The sequence below is a fragment of the Chrysochloris asiatica genome, unplaced genomic scaffold (assembly GCF_000296735.1).
Source record: "Chrysochloris asiatica unplaced genomic scaffold, ChrAsi1.0 scaffold00186, whole genome shotgun sequence".
NCBI lineage: Eukaryota > Metazoa > Chordata > Mammalia > Afrosoricida > Chrysochloridae > Chrysochloris > Chrysochloris asiatica.
Window position 1 is genome coordinate 2987465 of NW_006408704.1, and position 27222 is coordinate 3014686.

A 27222-nucleotide genomic window follows, 5' to 3' on the forward strand; every position below is an offset into this window, starting at 1 on the left:
CCTTCCTTCCTTCTCTTCTCAATTGTTTCTTCCTTATATTTGCCCTTTCCTTTCCTACTTGACAAGATTTGACTTTACGTTCCAGGATCTTTTTGTGGTCTTTGTCCAGTTTTAGCCTCATGATCAACACCTTGCGGGGGTGGATTCCCACATGGACAGTTGTGCCGTTAGCTTTGTTTTGCTGCACCCACTCAATGTAAATGACAGATTTCTTCTGGTACACCTGGACTACCTTGCCAATTTTCTGACCTTTGTAGTGTCTTTGTACAACCTGGACTTCATCATCCTTTCTGATGGGCATGGACAGAACATTGCATTTCTGCCTCAGTTCCTTGGAGAGAGGGGAAGACATAATCTTCCTGAGAACGTGGGAAGGTGCACAGCAGTACCTTTTATGGTTCTTGCTCCGGTCAGAAATCACAAAGGGACTGAACTTCATTTTGGCCGCTGTCGCTTCAGCAACAGCCGCAAAAGGGAAAAGAGCTACAAGTTTTTTCTGGCTCTGTAAGTTTCCTCTTACACTCTCTTTTTAATGCTTTATTCTAATTGCTTTTGGAAATCTTAACCCTTAAAAATTTGGTGCTGTCTTTTAAGGATCAAGACACTTTCAGCTAACTGTCATCTTCAAGAACTATCTTTGGTTTATTTGTTTTTGTTGTAGTGTGACAGTTTGACAATTTTTCCATGTAGTTCATTCTGCTGTGCCGCCGTCACCACTGTCCTGTTTGATATCATTCCAGTACCAGCACCTAAGCAATGAGTCCTACCTCCTGTCTCTCTGGTCTCTGTACACATGTCTATCATCAGTGATTGTATACTTGTCCTTTGGAGGCTGGCTTGTGTCATGTTTTCATGGTTCCTTCATGTTGTGGCGTGTTTTGGACTTCCTTTCTCTTGATGACTGAATAACATCTCGCTGCTTTAGGAAACCCTATACAAGGTCGCTATTGAGTCTGGAATCAACTTGAAGGCACTCAACAGCAACAGCGTCTCATTGTATGCTTATCAATTTGTCTGCTAATGACTTTCTCCACCTCTTAGCTAACGTGAAGAGTGATTCTTCAGGGTATTTGCCTAGAATTGGGCATGCTGGATCCTGAAACAGTCCTCTGTTAAAAGCCCTTGACAGACTGTCAAACTGTTTTTCATAGTGGCTAGACATGGTGGCACTAAACAACTACAACAATACTGGTGTGGCATTGTAGGATCAGTACTGGACCATAGGTCGGTATTGACCACAAGATCAGTGGTTCAAATAGCTGCTCCTCGGAAACCCTAGACAGAGTTGCTATGAATCAGAACTGACTCAACAGCACTTAACAACAACAAATTACTATTCTGCACTGCCACCAGCAATAAGGAAACCCGGGACAGGGACGCTGTGAGTTGGACCTGACTTGATGACACACAGACAACAACAAGCAACAATAAACTAGGGTTCCACTTCCTCCACCCCCCCAATAGCTGCTGTTTTCACTTCTGTTGTTGTTGCTGTTGTTTCATTATAGCCATTCTAGTGGAGATGAGGTGGGATCTCATGGTGGCTTTGATACAGTCTCTCCTGAGAAAGCCTACACAGGGTCGCTCTGAGTCAGAATCGACTCGGCAGCACTTAACAATGACTAACGTGAGGAGTCCTAGGGGCACAACGTTGGGCTGCTAACCTCATGGTCAGCAGTTTGATTCCACCAGCTGCTCTGCAAGAAGGGGAGACGTTCTGCTCCTCTAAAGATCTCCAGCCTCAGAAACCCTACACAGGGTTGCTATGAGTGGGAATCGACTCAATGGCAGTGAGTGTGAGCCTTTTGGAATGACTAGTGGGGTGGGGCACTTTTTTCATGTGCTTTTTGGGCCATTTGTACACCTTTTTTGGTGAAATGTCTGTTCAAGCCCTTTGCCTATTTTTCAATTGGGTTCTTTATAAATTCTGGATATCAAATTTTAGTAGATGCATAGTTCTATTTGAAGGACTTTTAAAATTAAAAGATAGGAAATTTGCTTTGCTGGGTTCCTGAAACCATCTATTTTTCTGCTTGTTTAGCTAGCTTATATAACAGCCTTTCAAATGATCCTGTTTTACATTGTGCATAATTTTAAATCAACCTTTAATTCCTTTCTGAAACAGGAAGCTTATAAATATAAAATTATAGACACTTCTAAATTAGGACTCTAAATCAGTAAAGGTAAAGAAAAAAAACATCTCTAATTTTCTGCAAGGACTCCTCCCTGGCCTCACTGTGCCTGCTGCGCCCATGAGATGCTGAGCACCCAGGGAGAACCACAGGAGGGCAGAGGGCTAAGGGAGGGCTTATAAAGGGCGGTATTTGAGGAGTGCTGCAGGGGTGGGAAGTGTAAACACTAACAAGAGGAATGAGTGAGGGAGATCAAGTGAAGAAAATGAAAGCCAACGGAGAAGGCTATTCAATCATGGAGTCTGAGTGGCAAATCCACATACTAACAATGTTCTTTCATTATGACAGAAAAGACAGCCTTAAACTCCAAAAATTGTGAGAAAAGGGGTGTGACATTTCCAGTATTGTTGTTGTTAAGTGCCATCGAGTCATTTCCCACCCATAGCGACCCTGTACAGGGTTTCCGGGGCTGTAAATCTTTACGGGAGCAGAATGCCTCATCTTTCTCCTGCGGAGCGGCTGGTAGTTTCAAACTGCTGACCTTAAGGTTCGCAACCCGATTCGTAACTACTACGCTACCAGACCTCCTTAGAATTATAAAAACATTTGCATCTTCATATAAATGATGGAAGGCCAGATAGCCTTAAAATCTTGCCTCTTGCTAAATTCTGATGGAAGAAACTTTGGCTTTCTGGGCTGGCAAGTGGGCGGTCATGTGGAGAAGCCCTTGACTTGGGGACTGCTGGGCTTCTAATGCTCGTTAGCATTTCAGGGCTGGGCGGTGCATCATGCCAGGAGTTTCTGAGGTTTTTCTGTGTTTTGACAGTCTGGTGAACACTATGGGTCCCTTCTCAGATGTATAAATGTGCAAAATAAAGTGATAGGCTCAAAAAGGAATCCAATTATTAAAAATTATTAGCAAAAAAGTTATCAAAATGTTAAACAAATTTGTGACTAGCAATATATATGCTTCTTTGTAAATAATCAGGTATAGTGACAGGTCTAATAACCACCGTAAATTTGAAGCAGTAGTGAGTGTCAGTGATATTTAGAAGTATCTGTAACATCTATCTTCAATGTGAGTCAACTATATCTGATTACTACTGGCAACAAAGCACCATGTACTGCTATTCCTACTGGCATCTCTTATCTATGCCACAATTGAGAGGGATGCTAAATTTTACTGGGAGTCCAGTGAAAATAAATATGAATTTCTTTGGTCTTCTACGCTGCTCATGGAGTCCCTTCCCCAATGAAAAGGAACCCCGTTTAGAAACCTTGACTTACACAACACGCTCTTCCTGCTAGCTGCCAGGTGGGCCAGGGGAGGGTCAACTGGAGGTTCAGGCGGAAACGGAGGGTCTCTGCTAGGAGCCCACCCCCAACTCACATGTAAGCCTTGTAGTTGTTGCCTATCTTCTGGACCCGGATGTCATACTTGGCGTCAATGAAAGGCTCTGAGGTGGCGTAGGTCTGGGTGAGGGCCACCACACTAGCAATGTCCTGGAAATCGTAGTGGTTGTCCACTTTGACCTAATGTGGGGAGAGAGGGAGACACACACATCCACACACTGAAGAGTCTTAGGAGACCTGAGCCAAACCCATCAAGGTGCCGCCACTCGAGATGCAAAGCAGCATGGCCCGACTCCCTACCAAGCCCCTTCTCCCCATCTTCCCTGCCCAGGGGCCTGGAGCTCAGCAGGTCCCTATACCTTACCTTGCCCATACCCGAGTGAGCATGGCCAATCTTCACCACCACAGGGAACGTGGGCAGAGTCAGCTGGAAGCAGAGGAAAAGGAATAAATCGTCAGATGTACCCATCTCAGTGGGATCCCACAAGTATTTTTATTGGGAATACACTTGAAAGAGCCCTTTATAAACTATTCCAACCTGCCTACTTTATTATTTTGGGTGCTGGTTTGTTGTAAGTGTTGTCAAGTCAGTTCCGACTCATAGCGGCCCTGTATAGGGTTTCCGAGGAGCAACTGGTGAGTTTGAACTGCCAACCTGGTGCTTCAAACTGACCTTGTGGCCCAGTGCTTATCCTATAGTGTCATATATTTTTTACTGTTTCCATCATTAAAAAAATCTCTTTTTATTATGAATTGGGTGAAGGTTTACAGAGTAGATCAATTTCCCATTCTACAATCCACACACATTTTGTTTCATGCTCAGTTGTGGGGCTGGAAAAGAGCTGATGTAAGAATTCAATGTTTATTATTTTAAAGAGACCCTCAAGAGACTAATTGACCTCTAGTTCCAGATATTCATATTTTAGCAGAGGAGCCTGGAAGGGCCTTACCTCAGAAGATGCACATTTCAAAGCTGACTTTCTAGCCATCAGAAAATGAGGATGGAAGAAGAAGAATGGAGGACTGGAAGGGGCACCACCAGCCAGGATGTCAGAAGACTCAGTTATGTTCCTCTATGCCACCCACTTTCTGAAAGTGACTTTACCTCTGTCACATGAAGAGACTGGACTGGAAGCTTTTCGTGTCTCTTGTAATACATGAGATGCAATCTTGGTTTGTTTGACAAACCAACCTGACCACCAAATCTTACCTTTCTTAGTCAGACTCAGCTCTCTTTCAATATCCCTTTTTTACAAACATCACGACCACCATCAAAATGAAAAGATGCCCTTTGAGGGAAATAATGCTGACCCTGGTGAGAAGCCAGAGTCCTGTGGGAACCTAAGGGTGACCAACCACAGACACAGGCAGTATCTGACCTGAGGATCTCAGCATCCCCGGCTGAGGCCAGCTGAAGCTGTAACCTTAGAAATAATCTAGTTCAACCTCAAAGAAGTGGAGACCCAGGGCTACCAAGCATCAGTCAGAATCAGACCCCAGCCGCCTACTTTTCCAGTCAGCCCCTAAAGAAGACAGGAACCCTTTTCTACCTGGAGTCCTGAAACAGCATCCTCTGTTGAACGAAGTGGACAAGGCTCCTTTCCCAGTGACCTCACCTTCTACACTGTGGCAGTCTCCAGAAAGCAGTGCCCTGAGATTTAAGTCAGGTGGGCTCGCGTGCAGAGGGCTTTGAGCCCCCCACCAAGAAGCCTGCCCCCCAGCCATCTTAAGAGGCTGAGGCTCTGGGTATGGGAAATGGTTTCTAGAGTGCTGGCCCTTTCTCTGACATCCCTCCCCACCCCCCAGTGGGCAGTGCCAAGACACACACATACACCCCAAGTTTCCCGGACCTATTCCATCCCTGTTTACTGTTGCTTTGGAGCCTCATAAATAGAGTATTGAAGGCACTTCCTGCAGCTGAAAGAACCCTGAGTAGCTTGTCTCATTCCCAGTGTGCCGCTCAGCAAGGGGTCTGTCCTTCTACTGTCAACTGTCTCTTTTGCCTGTGGTAATTCCGTCTGTCTCTCTGGGACTCTGCCTGCTCACTCATTCTGTCTCTCGCTTTACTCGTGTTCTTTCTGCCTGAATCACAATCTTGTGCCCTCATTCATTTGTCCTCATCACTCTTTCTTTCTGTCTGACTGTGACACCAGCCCCTCTCCCCGTCTTCACCGCTAGCAGCCTCCTCCTCCGACTTCCCTCTATATCTCACGGAGCCGGTCCGGTCAGGAAGACCTCCATCGCGGGGCCTCAGGAGGCCTAGAGCCAGGGAGGGCGGAGCTCATTGGGGCGGGAACGGCCCTGAGGACGCCCCATAAAGCCTGAGGCTAGGGGCCAGCCGCCTTCCGAAGGAGCCTTGGAGGGTCTGTTTGGCGCAGTTTGTGGCCTACGGTGTCATGCCACGGGGCCCCTGGGCCGCGCCTGGCTGGGCGCTGGTGCTACGATTGCTGGCCCTGCTTCGGCCCCCGGCGCTGAGCGACGCGTGCAGCTGCGTCCCAGCGCACCCCCAGCAACACGTCTGCTACTCGGCGCTAGGTGAGTCCAGCCGCCCGCGCCAGAGCGGGGGTGGGGGTGGGATGGAAAAGGAGGTGCTCAAACAGGTGCACTCCTTACCTCCTGCTGAGCGAGGGCAACCTCACAAGTGCAGAGCCCAGCTGGCTTCTTAGAAATCAGGATTGTCTGTCCGGGGTGGGGGTCTCCATGGGGGCATGGAGGTAGAGAGGTGGTGTCACTGGAGCACAATCATTATTCTAAACTAAGGGATGTGTGTTAGGGGATTGGGGAGGGGGTGGTTTATGTGGCAGTGGCTAATATTACAGACACCCTGTCTCAGTGTGCAACCCCCCTTCAAAGAACACCTTTTGACCTTTCTTTTCCCTCTGCCTGGAATGCCCTTTGCTTTGGAAAACTCCTGTTCAGCCTTCAAGGTCCAACTAAGATATCCCCTCCTCTCTGAAACCTAATTCCCAGTGACCTCTTTGATACTCCCACTTGTGTTTGTTTTTAAATGCTGTCGAGTTGATTCTGACTCATAGCAACCCTGTATAGGGTTTCCGAGGAGCAGTTGGTGAGTTTGAACTACCAACCTTACTATTCAAACTGACCTTGCTTATCCTACAGCACCACACTGGGACTCCACTACACCTCTGAAATCTTCATGTTCTCTGCTAAAACAGGAGCTCTGTAGGAGGGGACCCTGTCTGAGGTCCATGGTCCTAAGGCCATGGCAAAGCAAAGCACAGAGGAGGAACTTCATCAACAGGTTTTGACTAATGCTGGGATGGCAAGACATAGGCTGTCTTGGTGCAGGGTCAGAGCATTTTTCTAAACTCAGTAACCATGTACTAATATCAAGTCTGGGAAACAAATGAGCTGCCATCCAGGGGCTCCCCCACCCCACCTCACCCCATCCCACTCCAGAGTTCTAACTACAATCAGATTCAAAAAGACAACAAGAACTTAGCCATTGTAGGGCCCAGTAGGCTTGAGGGGATTAGAACTTGGAGCAGCCACTGCATCGGAGGGGTTTCCAGGTTCCCGCTTCACACACAGCCTGCCTCAACAGTACCTGAACCAAGAACCCCCCCCACAACAGTCTCCAGAGGCCCCGGCATCTTCTACCTTTCGGTTCCCACTGGATGCTAAGGGGCCCATCTTTCCTTATGCAGTGATCCGGGCCAAGATCGCCAGTGAGAAGGTGGTTCCTGCCAGTGCAGACCCTGGTGACACCCAAAAAATGATCCGATATGAAATCAAACAGATAAAGGTACATGAGGCCAAGGCAGAGTAATTACCCCCGGGGCTGCTGGGAGGGTGGGGCTGGTAGATGTCAGGTGATCTGACTCAGTGGGTAGTCCTTAGGAATAGATAGATGCTGAAATGAAAGCAGATGAAATCTTGGGAGCAGAGCCCACAGGATCTGAGTGGCAGTGCTGGACGGAGTCTCAGTGCCCAGTTAGTCCCACAGCTGCCTGGGTAGTGGCCACTGGGGGTACCGCCCCTCTCACTGGAATAACCCAAGGTTGAGAATTGTTTTTAGAGAGAAATGACCCAGTTGGGCTATCTGTATGCACCAAGTCCCAAACTGTCTTTTTGTTTAGTTTGTTAAACTGAGAAACAACTTTTTGCTTGTAAAGATACAAAGTACACTCACGGACACAAGGCTGTTTTGTCTTTCAGATGTTTAAAGGGTTTGAGAAAGTCAAGAATGTTCAGTATATCTACACACCTTTGGATTCCTCCCTCTGTGGTGTGAAACTAGAAGTCAGCAGCCAGAAACAGTATCTCTTGGCTGGTAAGTTCAAGGCCAGCCACTGGGTTTAAGAGTGCCTGTCCTGAGGAGGCCCTTCCTTGGGCAGCAGGCTAATTCAGTGTCATTTGCTTAGGCGTAGACAGGCATTTTGTTAGTGAAAGGCAGGCTTGGGCTGCTGGGGGTAACCTTGGTAAACCTGTCTTTCAATGGAAGAATCTGCATTACTGTGACCTTGGCCACTTTTTCAACATTGCAAGGACAGGTTACACTCCCAGCCTAGGGAGGCCAGTTCCTTTTTGCTACACTTTTACTTGGTATACATTTTTCCTAAGTCAAACCCTGACCTTGTGAGTTCAGCTCTGTCTTCTGCCCTATGACAGTCCTTTGGAGACCTGAGAACAAAAGCCGTGCTCCAGGTCTGTTTTCTCCTAGTAGAGCTCTTCCTTGTAAGTCATAGTTCCCAGGCCCCTTCCCATCCTGCCCCCTCCTCAGCACAGGGCCCAGCACTGGACCCAACACTCCTGGCAGACTAACGGAGGGCTGTGTGCGTGGACCTGTAAGGCAGTCTGCAGTCCTGGTGTGCTGCTGCAGGATAATGTGCTGGACTGCAAGGTCAATTTGAGTCACAAAGTTGGCAGTTCAAACCCACCAGCAGCTCTTCAGAAACCATATACAGACAGGGTCACTATGAGTGGGAATCGACTCTATGGCACTTAACAACAGCAACAACAACAATGTAGCCTTTTATGTAGTCTGGATCCTGGTGTAGCTCTGTGGGTTAATGCGCTGGACCACAAAGTTGCTTTAAACTGCAAGAATGGTGGTTCAAGCTCACCAGCTGTTCCTCGGAAACCCTATACAGGGTCACTGTGGGTTGGAATTGACTCCAAAGTACTTAACAATAACAACATAATGTCTACAATATATTTTATACTGTTGTTGTTGTTGTTAGGTGCCACCGAGTTGGTACCAACCCATAGCGACCTTATGCACTGCAGAATGAAACACTGCCCGGTCCTGGGTTGCCATGCTTGAGTCCATCAATGCTGCCACAAGGTTAATCCATCTTGTTGGGGGTCTTCCTCTTTTTCTCTGACCCTCCACCTTACCAAACATGATATGCTTGTCCAGCGACTGGTCCTTCCTGACAATATGTCCAAAGTATGAGAGATGAAGTGCAGCACTCTAGCTCACTTTATACTGTAGTCTATACTATATTCTAAAAAGGTAGTCTATAATGTAGCCTATAACAGGGATGGGGTACGTACGGCCCACGAAATCATTTTGTCTGGCCCTGCCAAGGCAACTGCAGTTCTAGCTGTCACATTGTTGTTAAGTGCTGTCGAGTCAGTTCCAACCCTGTATAAGGTTTCTGAGGAGCAGCTGGTGAGATTGAATGGCCGACCTTGCAGTTCAAATCGACGTTGCAGTCCAGCGTATTAATCCACAGTGCCGCCCCACGACTCCACTGTTGTTGTTAAGTACTGTAGAGTCAGTTCCAACTCATAGTGGCCTTGCACAGGGTTTCCAAGGCTGTAAATCTTTACCGGAGCAGAAAGCCTCGTTTTCTCCTGCGGAATGGCTGGTAGTTTTGAACTGCCGACCTTGAGGTTACCAGCCTGATTTGTAACCACTGCGCTAGCAGAGCTCGTTAGTACTCCATTGTGTTGTGTTGTGTTAAGTGCTGTCGAGTCGGTTCCGACCCATAGCGACCCTGTATACAGTTTTCGAGGAGCAGCAGGTGGTGAGCTTGAACCACCAACCTTGCAGTTCAAACGGCTTTGCAGTCTGGTGCATAAGCCCACAACATCACACCAGGACTCCAGTGTTGTTGTTGTTAAGTGCCGTTGAGTCGGTTCCGACCCATAGCGACCCTGTACAGGGTTTCCGAGGACTCCATTAGGGGTGAGTTAATTCAATGTTTGACCAAGTAAAGCAGTCTAATTTTTAAGTTGATAATTTTGTATGGCCCATAAATGATGCTATAAATTTTGGCAGAAAAAAGTTTCCTCACCCCTGGCCTATAATGTAGTCTTTAGTGTAGTCTATAATGTTGTCTGGAGTTCTAATGTAGTGCTGTGGGTTAAGCTCACCTGCTGCTCCTTAGAAATCCTATACAGGGTGGTTATGGGTTGGAACCAATTCAAAGGCACTTAACAACACAATATACACTAAATTATAAACTACAGTATAGGCTACATTATGGTGGTGGTGTGCCGTGGAGTCGGTTCTGACTCATAGCGACCCTGTACAGGGTTTCTGAAGCTGTAAATCTTTACGGGAGCAGAAAGCCTCATCTTTCTCCCACGAAACAGCTGGTAGTTTTAAACTGCTGACCTTGCGGTTCTCAGCCCGATTCATAACCACTATGCTACCAGAGCTCCTTATAGACTACATTAAAGATTATATTATAGACTACATTATGTTGTTAATGTGTAGTGTCCGAGGTGAGCCTGAACCGCTGACCTTGCAGTTGCAGCCGACTTTGTGGTCCAGCACATAATCCACAACGCCATACTAGGACTTTGTAATGTAGCGTGTAATGTAGTCTATAACATGGTCTATGAGGAAGCCTGTAACGTGGCCTTCACTATCGTCTCTAATGGTGTTAGCTGTGTACAGCCACATCATGACACATTTGGCTCGCAGTGAATATGTGTGGTTCACCCATCACTCAGGCCCTATTCTAGGGACACAGCAAAGCTTGGGCCCAGCCATGTCTCCCCCAGACTGAATTGCTTGGGACCGAATACAGACATTTGTTTCTATACCCGAATGAAGGCAGTGTTACATTTTTTGGGAATTCGGGGAAAGGAAGTATTTGAGTGGTTGTGATGGACTAGGGAAGGCTTCCTTGTGAAAGTGGGATCTAAACTTGCCCTAAAGGATGGAAAGATTTACCAAGTAGGAGAGGAAATGGAAAAGCAGAGCAGGAGGCGAACAGGTAGTGGAAATTCACCGTCCACCAATCTAGACAGCACAGAATGGCCTCAAGCAGAGTGGGATTCAGCAACAAGCTACAGTCCTCAAAGAGGCCACAGTCTTTTGGGAAGTGATAGGTATTGGAGGCCACCGTGGAAGGTGCTCCCCAACTCTCAGGATATGAAATCAGGCTGGCCTGGGGTGCCTTGGGGTATGGGAGGATGAGGCAGACACCACTGAGCCCCATTTCCTACCACTAGCAGACCAGGTCTTTCAAGTTAGGCTATCCAGCCTCCTTCCTAAGCAGCTGCCTCCCTTGTGTTCATTCAGCCCTCTGCTAGGCACTAAGGGGCAGGAGGGGCAACAGGGGGCATGGTCTCTGCCCTCCACGAGATCAAAGTCAAGCAAGGGTGGGTGTGGGGATAAATGGTAACCAGACCCTGTTGTTGTTGTTGTCATGTGCAGTGGAGTTGGTTCCGACTCATAGCGACCCTGCATAAGATTTCTGAGGCTGTAAATCTTTACAGGAGCAGAAAGCCTCATCTTTCTCCCGCGGAACCGCTGGTAGTTCCGATTCGTAACCTCTACGCTACCAGAGCTCCTAGTAGAGGCGTAACAAGCTCCTTGACCTAAGGATGGCCTCTCCCACCATCTCCTGTTCATGACAGTTCCCACTGCCTCACTTCTTCTAAAACTGGACAATGGCAGAAAGTGTTCTCTTGGGTTCTGTGCCTTTGCCTTTGCCGAGAAGAGTCCCAGTGATCAGAAGTCTGTTCTCCCAGCTGTCTGGCCAGTGAACTCGTATCCATCCCTGCATCGTCTCCTCTTTGACACCTTCCTTGCCTCTTGCCCCTTCCATATACAGAGCCAACACTGCTTGACTTAGTTCTGATACAAGAATCACACTGCAGTGTAAGTTTTGCCTAAGTTTTACTTACACTATTGTGTAAGTTTCTGGTTTTTAATCTTCTTGCAGGAGCTTAAGGCCTAAGGACGTCATCCTTATTTCTGCATTCCTGGTATGAGGTCATACGAGGTGCTCACTGAGTTCAAAAAGAAGTGTGGGTTAGTGTGGTCACAGATGAAGTTTTAAGGATCAGATAATATTGCACATGGTCCTTGAAAGGTGGGAATAAACTTGATAAGTAGTGAAGGGGGCATTCTTATGAGGAAGGGGAAAGAACTTCCAAGATAGACATTCATGGGGCAGGATGAACTTCCAAGATAGGTATTTCTGGGTCCACAGAACTTGATAGACATTCTCAACTGAGAATTCTCATCTTCAACTGAGAGGTTTCATGATATTCTGAAAGTCACACTTTTCATAAATGATAGAAGGGAGTTCCAACCAGAATCTGACTTCAAAAGCCCCGTGCTGGTCCCCTTTTGCTGTAGTTAAGAAAAGGCCTTGAACTGCTCAGCTTTCACCACTCTACTTCCTACAAGCACAGTCTGCACATTTTCTTGCTATAAAGATTATAAGGGTTTGTCTGGTCCCTTCATTCAGCTCCATGTACCCACTGCCACCAAAAAGCCAATGGAGAGGCTGCTATTTGGGGCTTTTCAGGGACCAGGGCCCCTGCAGCTCCAAGGAGCAACTGTGAGCTTGACACTAACCTAGTTATCTTGCATCTCCTCTTGAAGGTCAGGTCCTGAATGATGGAAAAGTCTTCGTCAATCTCTGCAACTACATCGAACCCTGGGAGAACCTGTCCTTACTGCAGAGGGAAAATCTGAATCCTCACCATCTAAACTGTGACTGCCGAGTAAGGGACGCTCTGTTTCCAAGGCCTTTTGGGGTTGGGGAGAGGGTCTTGAGCCTTACAGTGCACCCTTCCTATGTTGCTTCATGTATGCGGGTATTCATGTGCTTGCTTGTTATCTACTTAAGATCTGTCATGGATCAGATACTGCATTAAGTTGGGGATGGGAAAGTAAGATGGTCCATGTCCCTGACCTTAAAGTATGTGTTATTTGGTTGGGAAGGAGGTCATCGGCAGACTGAGATGGCAGGAATACAGCTGCCAGACCTTCTTGTAATGGCAGCTTTTTAAAAAGTATTAAATTTGTCTTTATAAGGAATTAAGAATTCCACTTTAAGGTGAAGGAATTAAAGCTCTGGTGAGTGAAGTGACTTGTTTGAGATCAGTGGTATGCTCTTCAGTCTGTCTGACTCCAGAGATATCACTAGGGAAGCATGGAATTTCATGTGGGAACACGGAGGGATGTGAAGTCTAGGGGAGGCTTCTTGTTGTTATGTGCTGTGGAGTCGGTTCTGACTCATAGCGACCCTGTACAGGGTTTCCGAGGCTGTAAATCTTTACGGGAGCAGAAAGCCTCATCTTTCTCCCACGGAACAGCTGGTAGTTTCGAACTGCTGACCCTGATGTTCACAGCCCAATTTGTAACCACAACGCTGCTGGGAAAGGTTTCCTAAGGCAGGGCACTTAAGAGGGGGGCGCTGTAAGGATGTGTCTGAAGGCAGTGATGGAGAGAAACCCTTCTCACTTTGATGTTGTGTGGCCATGACTACAGATTACTACCTGCTACACTGTGCCCTGCACCATCTCGGCGCCCAACGAGTGTCTGTGGACAGACTGGCTGCTGCAGCGGAAGCTCTACGGGTACCAGGCCCAGCATTATGTCTGCGTGAAGCTTGTTGATGGCACCTGCAGCTGGCACCGGGGTCGCCTGCCCCTCAGGAAGGAGTTTGTGGGCATCAACCATCCTTAGGGACCAGTGGCCACCACACCTCCTCCTGCGAGTTCTGAAACCAAGCCAGTTCTTCCCTGCCGGCCTCTCTGACAGTCATCCCTGCCAGACAGTGGGGAGTATCTACTGGATGGTCTGCCAGGGTTACAGCAGGGATGGGGGCACATGGCAGCTTGTATCCAAGATCCCAGCCCAGAGTCTATCAAGAGCTGGGGAAGGCCACATGACGTTTCTGTCCTTCACCTTTTTCCCCTGCCTCTCAACCCCTGTTCATCTACCTTGTGCCTTTTATGGACAGTTAACTTCCCCTTGATCCTGGCTTACTTTATTTGCCAAAGCCAAGACTGTCTCCTTTTCTCCCCAAGAAAATGTGTTTTCTTTTGTCTTCGCTGATTTGATGAGGAGAAGAGGTGAACATTATGCACATGCGACAGTGCCGTCTTGTGATGTACAGCATCATGGACAGACTGATGTGAGGGAATGAAAAGAACAAGATCCTTGGCTATGTATATCCTTCACCCCACCCCCCACCCCCCAGATCACCTTGATCCTCTGAGACACTGTCATCTTTTCAGGGAAGTGACTTGTGGGGCACGGAGTTCCGCAGTATGAGAGTTAGAAGGGTCTAACCTCAACCCCATGCTGGAATCCACTGTATACCATTCTCGGCACAGGGGCTGACCCAGTTAGCAATAGACTTAAATATTGACTCTCTAGGTTAAAGGTCCCCATTGTCCTCGATTGATGTCTATAAGGCTGTTCTCCAGTCTCTTGCAGAGAATCCTTCCCTATCTAATAGGAAGTTCTTTAGGGTTGCTATGCGTCCGAGTCAACTCCCAGGCAGTGAGTGGGATCCCTGCTAGATTCCTAATACTTTTGCTTCTACTTCTGAGCTCCTTTTAATACTAAAAGCCTTTCCCTTTAGACTTGAAATCCCCTTCATCAGTTTTTTGATACCTCAGAGAGATCTAAAAAGTCATGAGGGCAAATATCAAATAGGGGGCAGGAGAGGAATAACGAAGGGTCCTTGCGGAAAAGAATGGTAGGAGGGGATGCTATACATTTTTCAGTTGTCAACCATGTATATGTGTCACAGCACGAAAAAACCAGTTTTGACCCCCAGGGAGCACCCAACTCCTGCTTCAGCTCAGTCCCCTTACCACTAGGTCCTGGATGCCCTGAGATCTCCCACCTCTGCGGGTTTCCTGGCTTTCCTGAAAGGGAAAGCTCTGATGTTGGCTTCAGGGATTTATTAAGGATTTAACATTCCAGACTGCTTCTGGGGAAGCTGTGGCAGAGATGAAGGAGATAGTTCTTTAAAAGACCTAAGGTAGTTTTTATCTTGTGCCACATAGTACAGAGACATGTACTATGTGGCACAAGAAGGCTCTGGATTCACAGGAACGGTACAAGTAGAGATCTCTTTGGAAAAGGAAACAAATGTGATCTCTACCCCAGAGTATGACGTTTGAAACACTTGGCAGAGACTCCCCACTGATGGGTTAAGCAGGATCACAACCTGATCACAGGCTGCCCACGCCTGGGACAGAGGACGTGGAGACAGGGGAGAAGAAGAGACTTAGACTTCTAGGTTACCATGGAAGGAAAACATTCGCAATAACCTCCTTAGCAACCAACCATCCACCTTTCAGCTTTCTCTGACGTTCTAGGATGGCCTCAGAGAAGGCAAAGTGTTAACCTGAGCTTTCTGTTAATCTTGAAGAGCCAAGAAATGAAAGAGACTGGGGAATAATGGCAGGATCAATGTCTTCCATCTGAGGAGTGCTTCATCCTTTCCTAGAAGGCTGTTACTTAAAGTATCCCATTTAATTTGTAAATACCAGATTGGGGATATTGGTCAGGAATAATTACATTCACTTGGCTTTCCTCTCCGGCAGGCAAGTGATAGGCAGACAATGAGGGAGTATGACTCATCTGACGGCACACAGAAGAGCTAAGGCTTTATCTACCTAGAGCAGTAGGAACTTCTCATTGTTGAACTTTCTGCTTGATAAATGTGGCCCGTTTCTGCTCTTCCCGAGTCTGTCTCCAGATTTTGAATACAATCTAAAACCCAGTCACTCCAGCCCCAGACACAGCCCCACAGTGTAACTCCAGTGAAGTCTCACCAGAGCCCTGTTGTCACCATGTGGCCAAGCTCCAAGTGGACACACATAGAGAGCCAAGTCCCACTCACCCACCTACCATCTCTTTGTGGTTGGGGTAGAAGGTCTGTTCAATGAGCGGGAACTTCTCTCCTCCCAGGCTCTTGTGGATGGCCACCATCTGGGCAAACTGCAAAGAAGATGTGCACATTTAAGTTTGTCTAAGATAATTTTGACAACAGACAACATATCAATCCACCAAACAACTATTTACTGAGCAGTTCTTTGTTCTGTTGGGGCTTTGTGCTAAGTACTTTGAGGATCTGAAAGCGGTAGAACAGCCTAGCCTCAGGGAACACATTGCTTAGTGAGGGAGGGAAGAAAGAGTGCACTGATACGTTAAATATTCACCCACTTGTAATGGTATTTAATCCAGTCATCAAACTGATGAGCTTTATCATCTTCATTTCACATCGGAGACTCAGAGAGGGTAAGTACCTTGCCTCAAATCACAGCTGCAAAGAGGTGCAGCTGGAATTGACACTTGGGTCTCTTGACCCGAGAGATGATGGCAAGAGATGGAGAGGTAACACAGGGCTAAGTCATGGCAGTTCAAAAACCAGTGTAAAGTCACCAGAGTTTGTGCAGAAGATTTAGGTAGTCATGGTAAACAGTGTTTCTGGGACTTAGAGCTGTCCCGAGACAGAACTCATGGGGCCTTCAACATGAGATGGTCCAAGCCCTGGAACTGCAATAGCCCCATGGTAAAGAGGCAAAGTGCTCATACAGCTTCAGGGCTAAAAGGCCTTTGGCAATACCTACCACTTCCTCCACCCCCATCCTATAGGTAAAGAAACTGAGACACAGCCACTTGCCCAAGGTCACACCATAGGAGAGCCCAATTCATTCCCAATCTTCAATTCTCCCAGCTTCAGCCAGTAGCTGCCTTTCAGGCTCTGCAGACGGACACCAGCTCTCCCCACAGGAAATACATGGAACTGCTGCTGATTCATTCCCATACCACCCACATACCCATCACATTCCCATCCCAGGTGCCCCTGCAGCTGGGGGATCCAATGTCTTCTCTTGAGTGCTACTGGATTAGTTCTCACTCCATAGGGAGAAATGTTGCCACATCAAAGCCGTCTCTATTTATCAGAGAATGGAAAGCCAGGACGGTTTTCGAAAGCTCATGTCCTATTCTTTGTAAGAGATGCTGGCACACAAGCTAATGAGGGTGGGGTGGGTGGAATCTTCTTATTTCACAAATGAAGAGACTGAGGCCCAGATGTGGGAAAAAGGTTGTCTCCCAGGTCACACCTGGAGCTGGTTAATCTCGGACAGCACCCAGGACCCTTCTTGCCAGTGCATTCTCCATTGCACCCTGTGGTGGCCGGTTCTTTGGTTCTAAGCTGTTTTGCTGGTTAGGAGTAACCAAAACCTTTCCTGCCCACTTCGATTCTCTCTACCACCTAATCTGGCCTTTCTGTCCTGCCTGCCCACTTTGCCTGGCTGGGCTCCTGGCCTGCTGCTGGATACCTGCCTGAGCTCTCCAGGTTCACCAGCATCTCTAGAATGCTGGTGCAAACTCTGCCTAGTGACCTCTGTCCTGCTGCGGCCCACACGCTGGCGGGCCACCAAGTCACATGGAGCCCTATCTTCCCAGCATGTGGGAGAGTTACACAGACGCCTCATGGACGCCCTGGGGCAGCCAAGACCAAAATGGCAGTCAGTTCCCAGGCACCAGAAGAGTGTCTGGGAACTTGCCGCACCCCCTTATGCCCAATCTCCAGTGGTCTGCTCAAGGTACAGGCTCATCTTCTGACCCCTCTCTCCCTGGGAATTTACAGGCACACAGGAGAGTCACTGATTGATTTAAATAAAGTTACTGTCTGCTAAGGGTGATTTCCTCTATGCGTAGATGGAAGAATGACTTTGGGAGCTGGGGAGGAGGGCATTGGCACTGAAGAGGAAGAGAGATGGTTCCTTATCACCCTTTACCAGGGCTGATTTTCTAGCCAGAGAGAGAATTTCAAGATCAGTTTGAATAACAGTTTGGCCTGACCCCTTCTGGAAAGAAAAAGCTTGAAATCAACCCTAGTTCATCAGTCTCCAAGACACCTATAAAAAGCGACAGGGATTTCAGATGCATCTGTAGCAATACGGAGTGGTGGCACTCTTGCTCTGCCTGGAATGCGGATTCCATTGGAAGACCTGCTTGGGTTTCTGCCAGTCTTAGAGACCAGAGACACAGCAAGGGCCATTCCCAAAGCAGCTCAGGCTCTCCTCCTACCATGAACAGTCACAGCAAACACATTTAGAAAACATAGCCAAACTTGTCACCTCAAAGGGACTTGCCAGCCATACTTGCCATATGTGCCCACTACCATTCATGGAGAGAACCACATGGGAAATGTCATTCCTGTGTCAACTGCTTAGTGACACTCAGGGAGAACTTGGTGTCTGCTCAGCAGTCTTGCTGTTCTCAAGCAATGCTGAAGCCAGTGTGCTGGGACTGTGAATAGAAAGTGTGAACCCTCACCAGACCCCAGAAGGGTCATAGTAGGAACAGGGAACTCACTTCTTTAGGATCCCAAATACTAGGGAAGTATAACACCCAGGCTAGGGTTCTGGTCCCCTCGCAGTGGTACCTGGCTCAAGGTGTGGATGAGTGGCAGGTGCTGCTGCCATTGCATTTACAGACAGCAAAACCAGGCACAAAGAGGTTTAGTCACAGGGCTGATACGCTAGGGAAATCACCCAGAAAAACTGATAGTAGAATAGCTTAGGAGCCCTGGTAGCATAGTGGGTTTCGCGTCAGTCTGCCAATCACTGCTAGGTCAGCAGTTTGAATCCATCAGCCACACCTCGGGAACGATGAGGCTTTCCGCTCCCATAAAGATTTGTTGTTAAGTACCGTGGAGTTGGTTCCGGCTCATAGTGACCCTGCACAGGGTTTCTGAGGCTGTAAATCTTTATGGGAGCAGAAAGCCTCATCTTTCTCCCACAGAACAGCTGGTAGTTTTGAACCGCTGACCCTGAGGTTAGCAGTCCGATTCGTAACCACTATGCTACCAGTTTTACAGCCTTGTAAACACTATGCATAGTAATTGTGAGTCAGAACTGACTCAACGCCACGCAGCAGCAGCAGTAGGTTAGCCCTGTGTGGCCATGTTGTGGTTGTTAGGTGCCATCGAGTAGGTACCGACCCATAGCAACCTTATGCACAGCAGAACAAAACACTGTCCAATCCTGGGCCAACCTCACTACTGTTGCCACGCTTGAGTCCATTGATGCTGCCACTTGGCCAATCCAACTCGTTGAGGGTTTTCCTCTTTTTCTCCAACGAATTATGGGGTGGGGAGTGAGGAGCAAAATGTGCAATAGGAATGGTCATGTGACTAAGAGAAAGGGAATTTTCTCTGAAAAGAAACCTGGTGAAGGCCTCACAGGAGCTCTGCAATTAGCAACACACTCCAATTACATCACTCTTGTAGCATCGACTCTGCCGGACTCGTAGGATTCCAAGCCACACAAAGGGCAAGGCTAAACAAGTGGGGCTCTGGAACCCATAGCAGCTCCCAGATTTGATTCCTTGGTCACACACTCTAAGGTCTTTCTGGCTTTCAAGGGAACAGGTGTGAACAAAAAAAGCTCAGTGCAGAGTTGATGGATGGATTCATTTGGTTCAAAAGCTCCCCCTGTAGCCCAGGAGGAGTGGAGAAGCTTGGGGTTCAGGAGCTGCACAGAACCTTGACAAGCTAGTGTATGTGTAAGAGCTATTAAGTGAGTTTTGCAAAATGAGAATATGAGGATGTGATTAGGGGCAGGTATTTTATTCAGAGCGGGCCAGCCACAATCAACAGAGTTAGGAGAACAGTCAGAAGGGAGGCCAGAGTGTCCCGTAGCCATCATGGGTCTCTGCCCACTACCCTCACTTTCTCTATGCATAAAAGTTCTCACTCTTCTTTCAGATTTCTAGAATGGCGAAGGAAGTGAAAAACCAGACCAGCTGCTTCCTTACCCAATAACCTATTCCCAAGGAGAAGCAGTGTGAACTAGAGAAATTCTGGCTTTACAATGTTGGCAGGTTATTAAACCCTTTCTGGGTCTCCTGCTTCTGCAAAAAGGGACACTAATGAAAATAATAATCATTCTTGTAAGGTTATTGTGCAGATTAGAGGAAAAGTGCAGAAGCTGGCACCATATAGGGAGTGGTTTTATAGTCAGTCCATTCCTGCCTTAAGTTTCACTTTTCTTCCCTGATGGGGTGGGATCTGATGCTCTCCAGAGGTGTTTGCAACAGTAGGCTCAGATATAACAGCAATTGTGACGGCAGTATGGGACTGGGCAGTGTTTCCTTCTGTTGTACAGAGGGTTGGTAGGAGTTGGAACCGACCCTATGACACCTCACAAAAACAGTATGGACGTTTCCAGCTCGTGAAGTGTCTGACTTGTATGTACATGGATACATATCAGTTGTAGGTTGTTGACACAGATGGTAGGACCCTTTTACTAACACTGTTCAGAGACAGACCATTCCCTTGGTCTCCAATGGCTTCAGGCCATTGTTAGAGACAGGAAACAGGCACTCTTACATTCTATCCCATGGCCAAGGGCAGAGCCTATAGGCTCTGAACTATTTTGTTGTGAGCCCAAAGTGCTCACATCCCAGCTGCACCTGGCTCACAACACAGCAGCATCTACTGCACCTCGATCCTTCCTCGAAGTGGTTCCTCCTCGGGGATAAGGAGATTCAGGGCCTGAAGCCCATCCTTTGTTCTGTAGACAGGGGACACTCACCACCCATGGCTTGTCACAGAAATTGTAAATCGATTCCAGTGAGTTGATACTGGGGAGACCTGCGTACTGCATGCCGATGATCAGGTGGCGGAAGTCTTCATTCTCTGCCATGCCAAATGCGTGCTGCCGGATGAGCACAAAGTCTGGCCGGAAGGACCTGGTAAGAAGGAAGAGGCACCTCAGGCCAACCATTCTGGTCTCCCCATTTCCAAAGACCAAAACAAAGGGTCTTAGAGTCCACCTAGTTCACGTTCTTTCATTGCTATTATTCCTTATTAAATGGGAAGTGAGGCTTTATGGCTGGATAGCACTTTCCCAAGGAGGATTGAGGAACAAATTCTGAAATTCCCTCATTTCCTCTGGGTTTATCAGAGGAGGAAAGAAACACTTGGACACTCACACCTGAAGTGAGAGATAATATTCCCTGTCTCCCTGAGGACTATGAGAACCTGAGGTTACGGGGATTCTTGAGTAGGTTCCAGCCGACTTTGAAGTCAGTGCATTTGGCTGATGTCACCACACTGCCGCCGGGAGACTCTGATTTCAGTGTTCTGTTCTGAGTCCTTAACACTTCTCCTTAAAATAGGGAATGCCCTTATCAGGCCCCCAAAAGAGCAAGGGCCAGGTTAGCAGAGGACAGATGACAGGCATCCCAATGTTATTCTTCCAAAGCGGACGCTAGGGAGGGGTACAGATATTTTTCTTTGCAGAATTGAGGTTGAGCAATGACTACAGGAAGCACTGTGAGTACAGAGTGTTCCCATGCCTGGGAAAGCTCCTGCATTTACCTCAAGTAAGCAAAGCTCCCCACAGCTGCTTCCCAGGACCGGGGCCCTGTCTACATGCCCTGACTGCAGTGGAGCCTCACCTTCCCAAACAGCATCCACCCCCAAAGTGGCAAGGCTCAGAGGTTTTATTTCATGCGCCCAGACACCCAGCCAATTCCACCTGCAGATCCAGCCCCCCAGTCCCCCAGTCCTTTAAGAGTGGGGCACAGAGAACAAAGCATGGAGTCAGCTACTCTGACCTCCTTGTGCCCCAGTTTGGGATAGTTGGTTCCAGCTGTCAAAAACTCCAACCTTGTAGCCAGGTTATAGGATTTGAGGTGTAGACTGTGGCCAGCTCCTGAGTTTCTTCACTGATACTCAGGAGGACTTTCTTCTTCTTGCCTGATCTCCCCAGGAGCCCTGCTACTGGGCCTTTCCTTCACCACCTGCTGCTCATGTGATTGCAGGTCCCTGACTCACTGGACCTGAAGCTGGAGGAGCCTGAAGAGTATCTCTTTTTCTGTGCCCCATCAGAGGATTACAAGCTCCAGTCTCTTGCTGTTAGGTCCCAGGCACCAATCTTTCCATTCCTGCCACTAACCCATTTCCTGATGGACCTCGGAGGCCTCAGAGTGCTGCTGATTGAGGTGGGGACAGGGGCTAGGCAGAGAGGACTCTTCCCAGACACCTGAAGACATGCTGAGCCCCTGGGTAGATTACCCTGGGAAACCATTTGCCCTCACCCAGAATTCCCATCACTTTTCCTCACAGAATTTTGAGTATTTTATTTGATCAAGGCTGTAAGAACCCATCACAACAACTGATAAAGAAGTGGTCAATCATTGCAAACTCTCTTCCATCTCCCATGTGGGTTTCCTGTCAGACTTACAAGTCCCCAGGGCTGAGGGACAGCACACAATGCTGGGAGCCAGGAGACAACAGTCTGTAAACTTACTGGTTGGGTCTGAGCAAATCAACTCTAAAGGAGGCTGAACTAGGTCGAGGTGTTCAAACTTTCTTACCCCCCACCCCCAGCAGTGGACCCCTGTATTCTAGGAGAAATTTCAGCAGAGATAAAAGTACAAAACTGCACTGGGTGGGTGGGCAGGGCTCCCAGCAGCTCTGGGGCAGGAATCCAGTTATGTTGGAAGGAGCCCTGTCTATGAGATGGAAGGTCCACCCTCTCTGTCTTTGCACAGATGCTGCTTCCCTCTGCCTTCTCCACCCAGCACAGCTCACCCTCTACACCTTCCATCGTGCTGACTTTGAAACTGCCTCTTCCAGCCAGAAATGGGAGCTCTGGAGGGAGTGACAGTGACCTTGAAGACAACCAGGACCTTACCGGACCACCCTGGTGCCATTCCGGAGCACCTGCATGTCCACAGCATAGGTCCCATCTGCATGCGCTATCAGGTTGAGCTCTGAAAATTCTGCCTGGAAAACAACAGGGAGAAAACTACAGCCCTGACTTTGTCAAGTTCTCCACATACCCCAGTAGCAGTCCCTCCACCAAATTTACAGTTTTCAAAGCACTTGTATATACTGATCTCATCTAACTCTCAAAGCAAGTCTGGGAGGCAGGCTTGGCAGGAATAATTGTCCCCATTTACCAAAGGAGAAAACTGAGCCGCAGAGGAGTCAAGTGACTTTTCTGGACAAGAAACACATTGTTGGCAGAGACATGAGCAAGACTCAGCTTTTCTGACTCACAGCCCAGCATGCTTTGTGCTGTTCTCTGCAGAGTGAGTGAGTACTCTCTAGATACCCCCTTGTCAGTTTCAGCATAAATGCACTAGGCTTTAGTTTGGGGAATTGGGTTTTAGTTCAGCCCCCAACTAGTTACTTCCCATCTCTATAAAATGAGAATTATTCTTATCAAGCCTGTGGATCTGACAAGTTGTTTTTAAGAAATGAATGTGATATGGGCAGGAAAGTATTTTGTAAATCATAGCACATTGTGTAAGGGAAATACATGCATTGTTTAAAGTGAATAACCCCTCGGAGGGGATAAAGGAAGATCAGGAGTGGGCCACCTCACCCTTCCACAAGGAGGTGTTCAGGAACTCCCCCTGAATCAGTCTCGGGGTCCAGGCTAGTCACCGTTGAGGGCAGCACACCTAAGTAGCAGACCTGTGCCTACCCAGCTCTCCACACCAGCAATCTGGAGGGTGATCAGGGTCCTAGGAAGGCATGCTCTGGGATTTCCCTCAGACTGGGAGGTCTTCACTAAAACAGGGCCCTGAGACCCACACTCTGGTTTCTCCACCATGACCAGGGTACAGCTGTTAGCGACTGTGCCCCATAGCTGGGCAGAAAAGCCCTGGGGAAAGGGTTGGGGAGAGGACATGGGTGGCCCAGGACCCAAGGATGGACATTGTATGCTACTCAGCAGAACTAGCTAGTTCACTCTGGGGTGCCTAGGGGAACAGTGATGACGCAGATACAGTTCTGGGCTTCAGGCTGATTACCTGTTCCACTTTGATATCGTAATCTCCAAGGACTTTTTTGCCCCGAAAGCACTTGGCCCTGGAAAAAGGAAAAAAACCCACACGAATTAGTTTTGCTGAGGTGTTTGAGATCAGAAATTTACAGTCATGGAGAGGCCAAAGCAAGTGGAACCCCAGGATGAGATTCAAGGGACCGAGGTCCGTCACCATGAAAGATTCTCATGCTAACCATTTCCTTCCTTTTAGCCTCAGTGCCTGTCAATAAAGGACTCAAGAAGGAGTCCTAGTGGCACATTGGTAAAGCACTCAGCTGCTAACCGAAAGGTCGGCAGTTCCAACCCACCAGTCGCTCCAAGGGAGAAAGAGGAGGCAGTCTGCTGCCATAAGATTTACAGCTTCAGAAACCATATGGTGCAGTTCTACTCTGCTGCTGAGTCTGAATCCACAGGACAGCAACGGATGGGGCTTGGTTGGTAATCCAAAGGGCCCTTTCATACTTAGAAATCATTTTATAATTTCATGCTAACATCTCTGGTTTACTGGCTAGAACTTCTGGTTTACAACCTAGAAGTTGTTGTCAAGTGCTGTTGAATAGGTTCCAACTCATATAGTGGTCCTGCGTAGGCTTTCCAAAGCTGTAAGTCTTTATGGGAGCAGAAAGCCTCTTCTTTTTCCCTTGGAGCAGATGGTAGAGTTGAAATACTGACCTTTCGCTTAGCAGCCCAGCCCTTAATCCATTATGCTACCAGAGTTCCTTGTTGGATTCCCATCTAGAAGTAGATGATTGCTATCGCTATTCTTGGTCAGACTAGCTCAGTTTTACAATTCTCTATGGTTTCCTTATTTCCCTGACCCTGTGTTATGTACACTCTGACTTTCTAGTTGTTTCCACCCTTGGGATTTTAGTTTTTAAAGAAACTCTTTATACCCATATTTTCAAAGAGGAATTGAAGCAATTTACCATTTAAAAGGCAAATATGACCAAGTACATACGAATTAAAGGACAAGTTGTGAATGAGATAATTGTTGTTGTTGTTGTTGTTAAGTGCCGTGGAGTCGGTTCCGACTCATAGCGACCCTGCACAGGGTTTCCGAGGCTGTAAATCTTTAAGGGAACAGAATGCCTCATCTTTCTCCCGCGGAACAGCTGGTAGTTTCGAACTGCTGACCTTGCGGTTCATGGCCCGATTCATAACCACTACGCTATACCACAGAAAAAAAGGAGGAGGGCTGTGCTGAATAAAGAGACTACAAATAAACACCCAAAAGGTCCTGTGTTTTTTAAGTTGAACTGAGTTACAAGTACCTATCCTGGTGTGGTTGTGGACTAATGCGTCAGACTGCAAAGTCGTTTGAACTGCGAAGTTGGTGGTTCAATCTCACCAGCTGCTCCTTGGAAAACCTATACGGGGCCACTATAGGTCGGAATTGACTCGACAGCTCTTAACAACAACAACAACATCTTCCTAATATGCCCTTGATCTGCAGGAACCTTACATTTAATGGTTTTACAGCCCCCTTTAAGTGACCAGGTTGGTGCTTATATTCACACCTGGGGTTCTGATATGATATGTAGGATTAGCACTGGACTGCTAACCACTAGGTCAGTAGTTCAGTTCCACCAGCTGTTCTTCAGAAACCCTATACAGAGTTGCTATGAGTTGGAACTGACTCAATGGCACTTAACAACAATAATAGCACTTTGCCCTTAACCCACCCCGTTTATCAGATTTTCTTCTCCACTAATTAGGTTGGTGCTTCATTTGTATCACATTTCACTGGAGGTTTTCTGGGAGTCTCTTCCCACAATACCCCTAACATAAACCAGTAAGACGAGATCAGCATTTAATGGACATCATATTCTAGGGATCAACTATAGTTGCTTTCAAGAACATCTCATAATCCTCATAACAACCTAAAAGGTAGGGAGAAAGGACTTCATTTTAGAGCTGAGGAAACCAGAATTCAGGAGTAGAGCGGCACATTCAAGGTCATAACACAAGTTACTGACAGAACCAGTTTTCACAGGCAAGTCTGTAGGCGCCGAGTCCAGTGCCCTTCACACTGTCTCCCTCCGTGGTGTGGTGCATGCTCTACATCCGCACATCCCCACTGAGAAAACCGACTGGCCATTTGTGCTGCGTTGCATTCCCCCGCCCCCATTTTCCCTCATCTGTCCAAAAGGGACTTAATGATGCATTGAGTACTGGTCCCACCACAGATACTTCCTGCCAACTACCCAGGATGAGGCCAGGCAATTTCCTTTCCTCTCTGGGTTCTGGAACAGCTTGTTCCAGGAAGTTGTCATTTGTTCTACCCAAGTCCCTAGTCACCCTCAAATTGCTCCTCAGAGGCACTTGGCTCTCCTTGCACTGGATCACTGAAATCCACATCCCCTCCCCCGCCCTCATTCCTTACTAAATTTCATCAGCTTGTTTGGGGGACCCTGATCACCATTCCTGGCTCATGTAAACCCCTTGGGCAGGGGGGCTGTAGCATTTCCTATCTCTCTGGCTATTATTCCGGAGTTCTGATGTGGTGCAGTAGGATAAGCACTGGATTGCTAACCTCAAGGCCATTGATTCAAACTCACCAGCTGCTCCTTGGAAACCCTATACAGGGTCGCTTTGTATTGGAACAGACTCAAAGGCACTCAGCAACAACTAAAAGTTTGATATTGTCACTACTTTACAGATCGTGGGCTCTGTAGGTCCTTGTCCACAAAAAAAAGAGGAGTAAACAATTCATGAGGTCTCTTGCAGCTTCACAAATCTTTGCCTCGAGCTTCTAGGTGGTTTCTTGCTTTGATGTCTTCTCACCAGCAATTCTCTTTTTCAATACTTCCTTCGCCCATCTCCCTGACCCACCTCCTTCTGTAGGTAAGTCTCAGCACGGTAACACTAACTTCCCATTCCGTAGGATGCTCTGCATTTTCAAAGCACATCCCATGCCTTGTTTCTCACCACTCTGTACCATCCATTTGACCAACGTGGGGTACTGTGACAGACTAGATCAATGGTATGTCCAGATTACAAAGTTCATAGGTTTGAGCCTAGAGCTCAGAGCATACATCTAGTTGCTAACATGCTGCCAAGTTGTCTAACTCACTCATTTTGTTTTGTGGGCTTTGAACACTGATATTCAAGTGTATTTATAGATTCTGGCTGAGTTTATCTGCCACTTCCTGCACCTGTCCATTGACCAAGTTGGCTAATGAAACTGTTTTCATGCTTTCTCCCCCACCCCCACCTCTCCAATGATCCTAATGCCTTTTCCTTAAGGTAATTTGTCCTGTTGGAAATCTTAGTCTATGTTTCCTGGCCCCGGGTCACTGACCTCTCTTGGCTGAACAGCAGTCTCATAGAAAAGGAGCCAAGATGGCAGCCGGATGGGGCACAGAGCCCTCTTCTGGAGAATTGCTACATTCTCACAGTTCTTGGCTCCTAGACATTTTGATTCAAGGTATTTCCATGAAAATTTCTGTAACTTACAAGCCAGTGACAGAAACAGTTCCTAATAATAAGTGAGCTCTAGTAGGAGACTGTGCTAGAATCAAGAATCTGGGCACTAGAATCTCAGGCTGGGGTCCCTGTAGCTCTACCCTTTGCTGGCTCTACGGCTTTAACCAAAAGATGCAAACTTTAAACAAGTAGATTGTCACAGTTAAACGAATCTATCTATCTTCAAAAGTATTTAAAGGAATGAAGTTAAAAATTAAACTTTTCTCGG

General features: G+C 47.5%; 2 protein-coding genes across 2 annotated transcripts in view; one reads left to right on the plus strand and one right to left on the minus strand.

Annotated features, from left to right (window-relative positions):
* SYN2 (synapsin II) overlaps positions 1-27222 on the minus strand; it is a 289591-nt gene that overhangs the window by 34004 nt on the left and 228365 nt on the right. The window contains exons 2-7 of the mRNA XM_006872176.1: positions 23515-23572; positions 22389-22480; positions 20280-20436; positions 15577-15666; positions 3850-3912; positions 3523-3665 (exon numbers count right to left, since the gene is read on the minus strand). Of these exons, the coding sequence (XP_006872238.1) occupies positions 3523-3665; positions 3850-3912; positions 15577-15666; positions 20280-20436; positions 22389-22423 (488 nt within the window). The 5' untranslated portion in view covers positions 22424-22480; positions 23515-23572. The remainder of the gene's footprint in view (positions 1-3522; positions 3666-3849; positions 3913-15576; positions 15667-20279; positions 20437-22388; positions 22481-23514; positions 23573-27222) is intronic.
* TIMP4 (TIMP metallopeptidase inhibitor 4) lies at positions 5881-13392 on the plus strand. The gene is made up of 5 exons (XM_006872175.1): positions 5881-6020; positions 7154-7251; positions 7665-7779; positions 12304-12425; positions 13195-13392. Exons 1-5 carry the CDS (start codon positions 5882-5884, stop codon positions 13390-13392), a joined length of 672 nt encoding a protein of 223 aa, XP_006872237.1. The 5' UTR covers position 5881.

Excerpts from the sequence above, each read along its gene's own strand:
- TIMP4 (XM_006872175.1), top strand. The coding sequence starts at position 5,882 with ATGCCACGGGGCCCCTGGGCCGCGCCTGGCTGGGCGCTGGTGCTACGA. Across the intron at positions 6,021-7,153 it reads CGTCTGCTACTCGGCGCTAG|TGATCCGGGCCAAGATCGCC; the intron begins GTGAGTCCAGCC and ends TTCCTTATGCAG. Across the intron at positions 7,252-7,664 it reads ATGAAATCAAACAGATAAAG|ATGTTTAAAGGGTTTGAGAA; the intron begins GTACATGAGGCC and ends TTTGTCTTTCAG.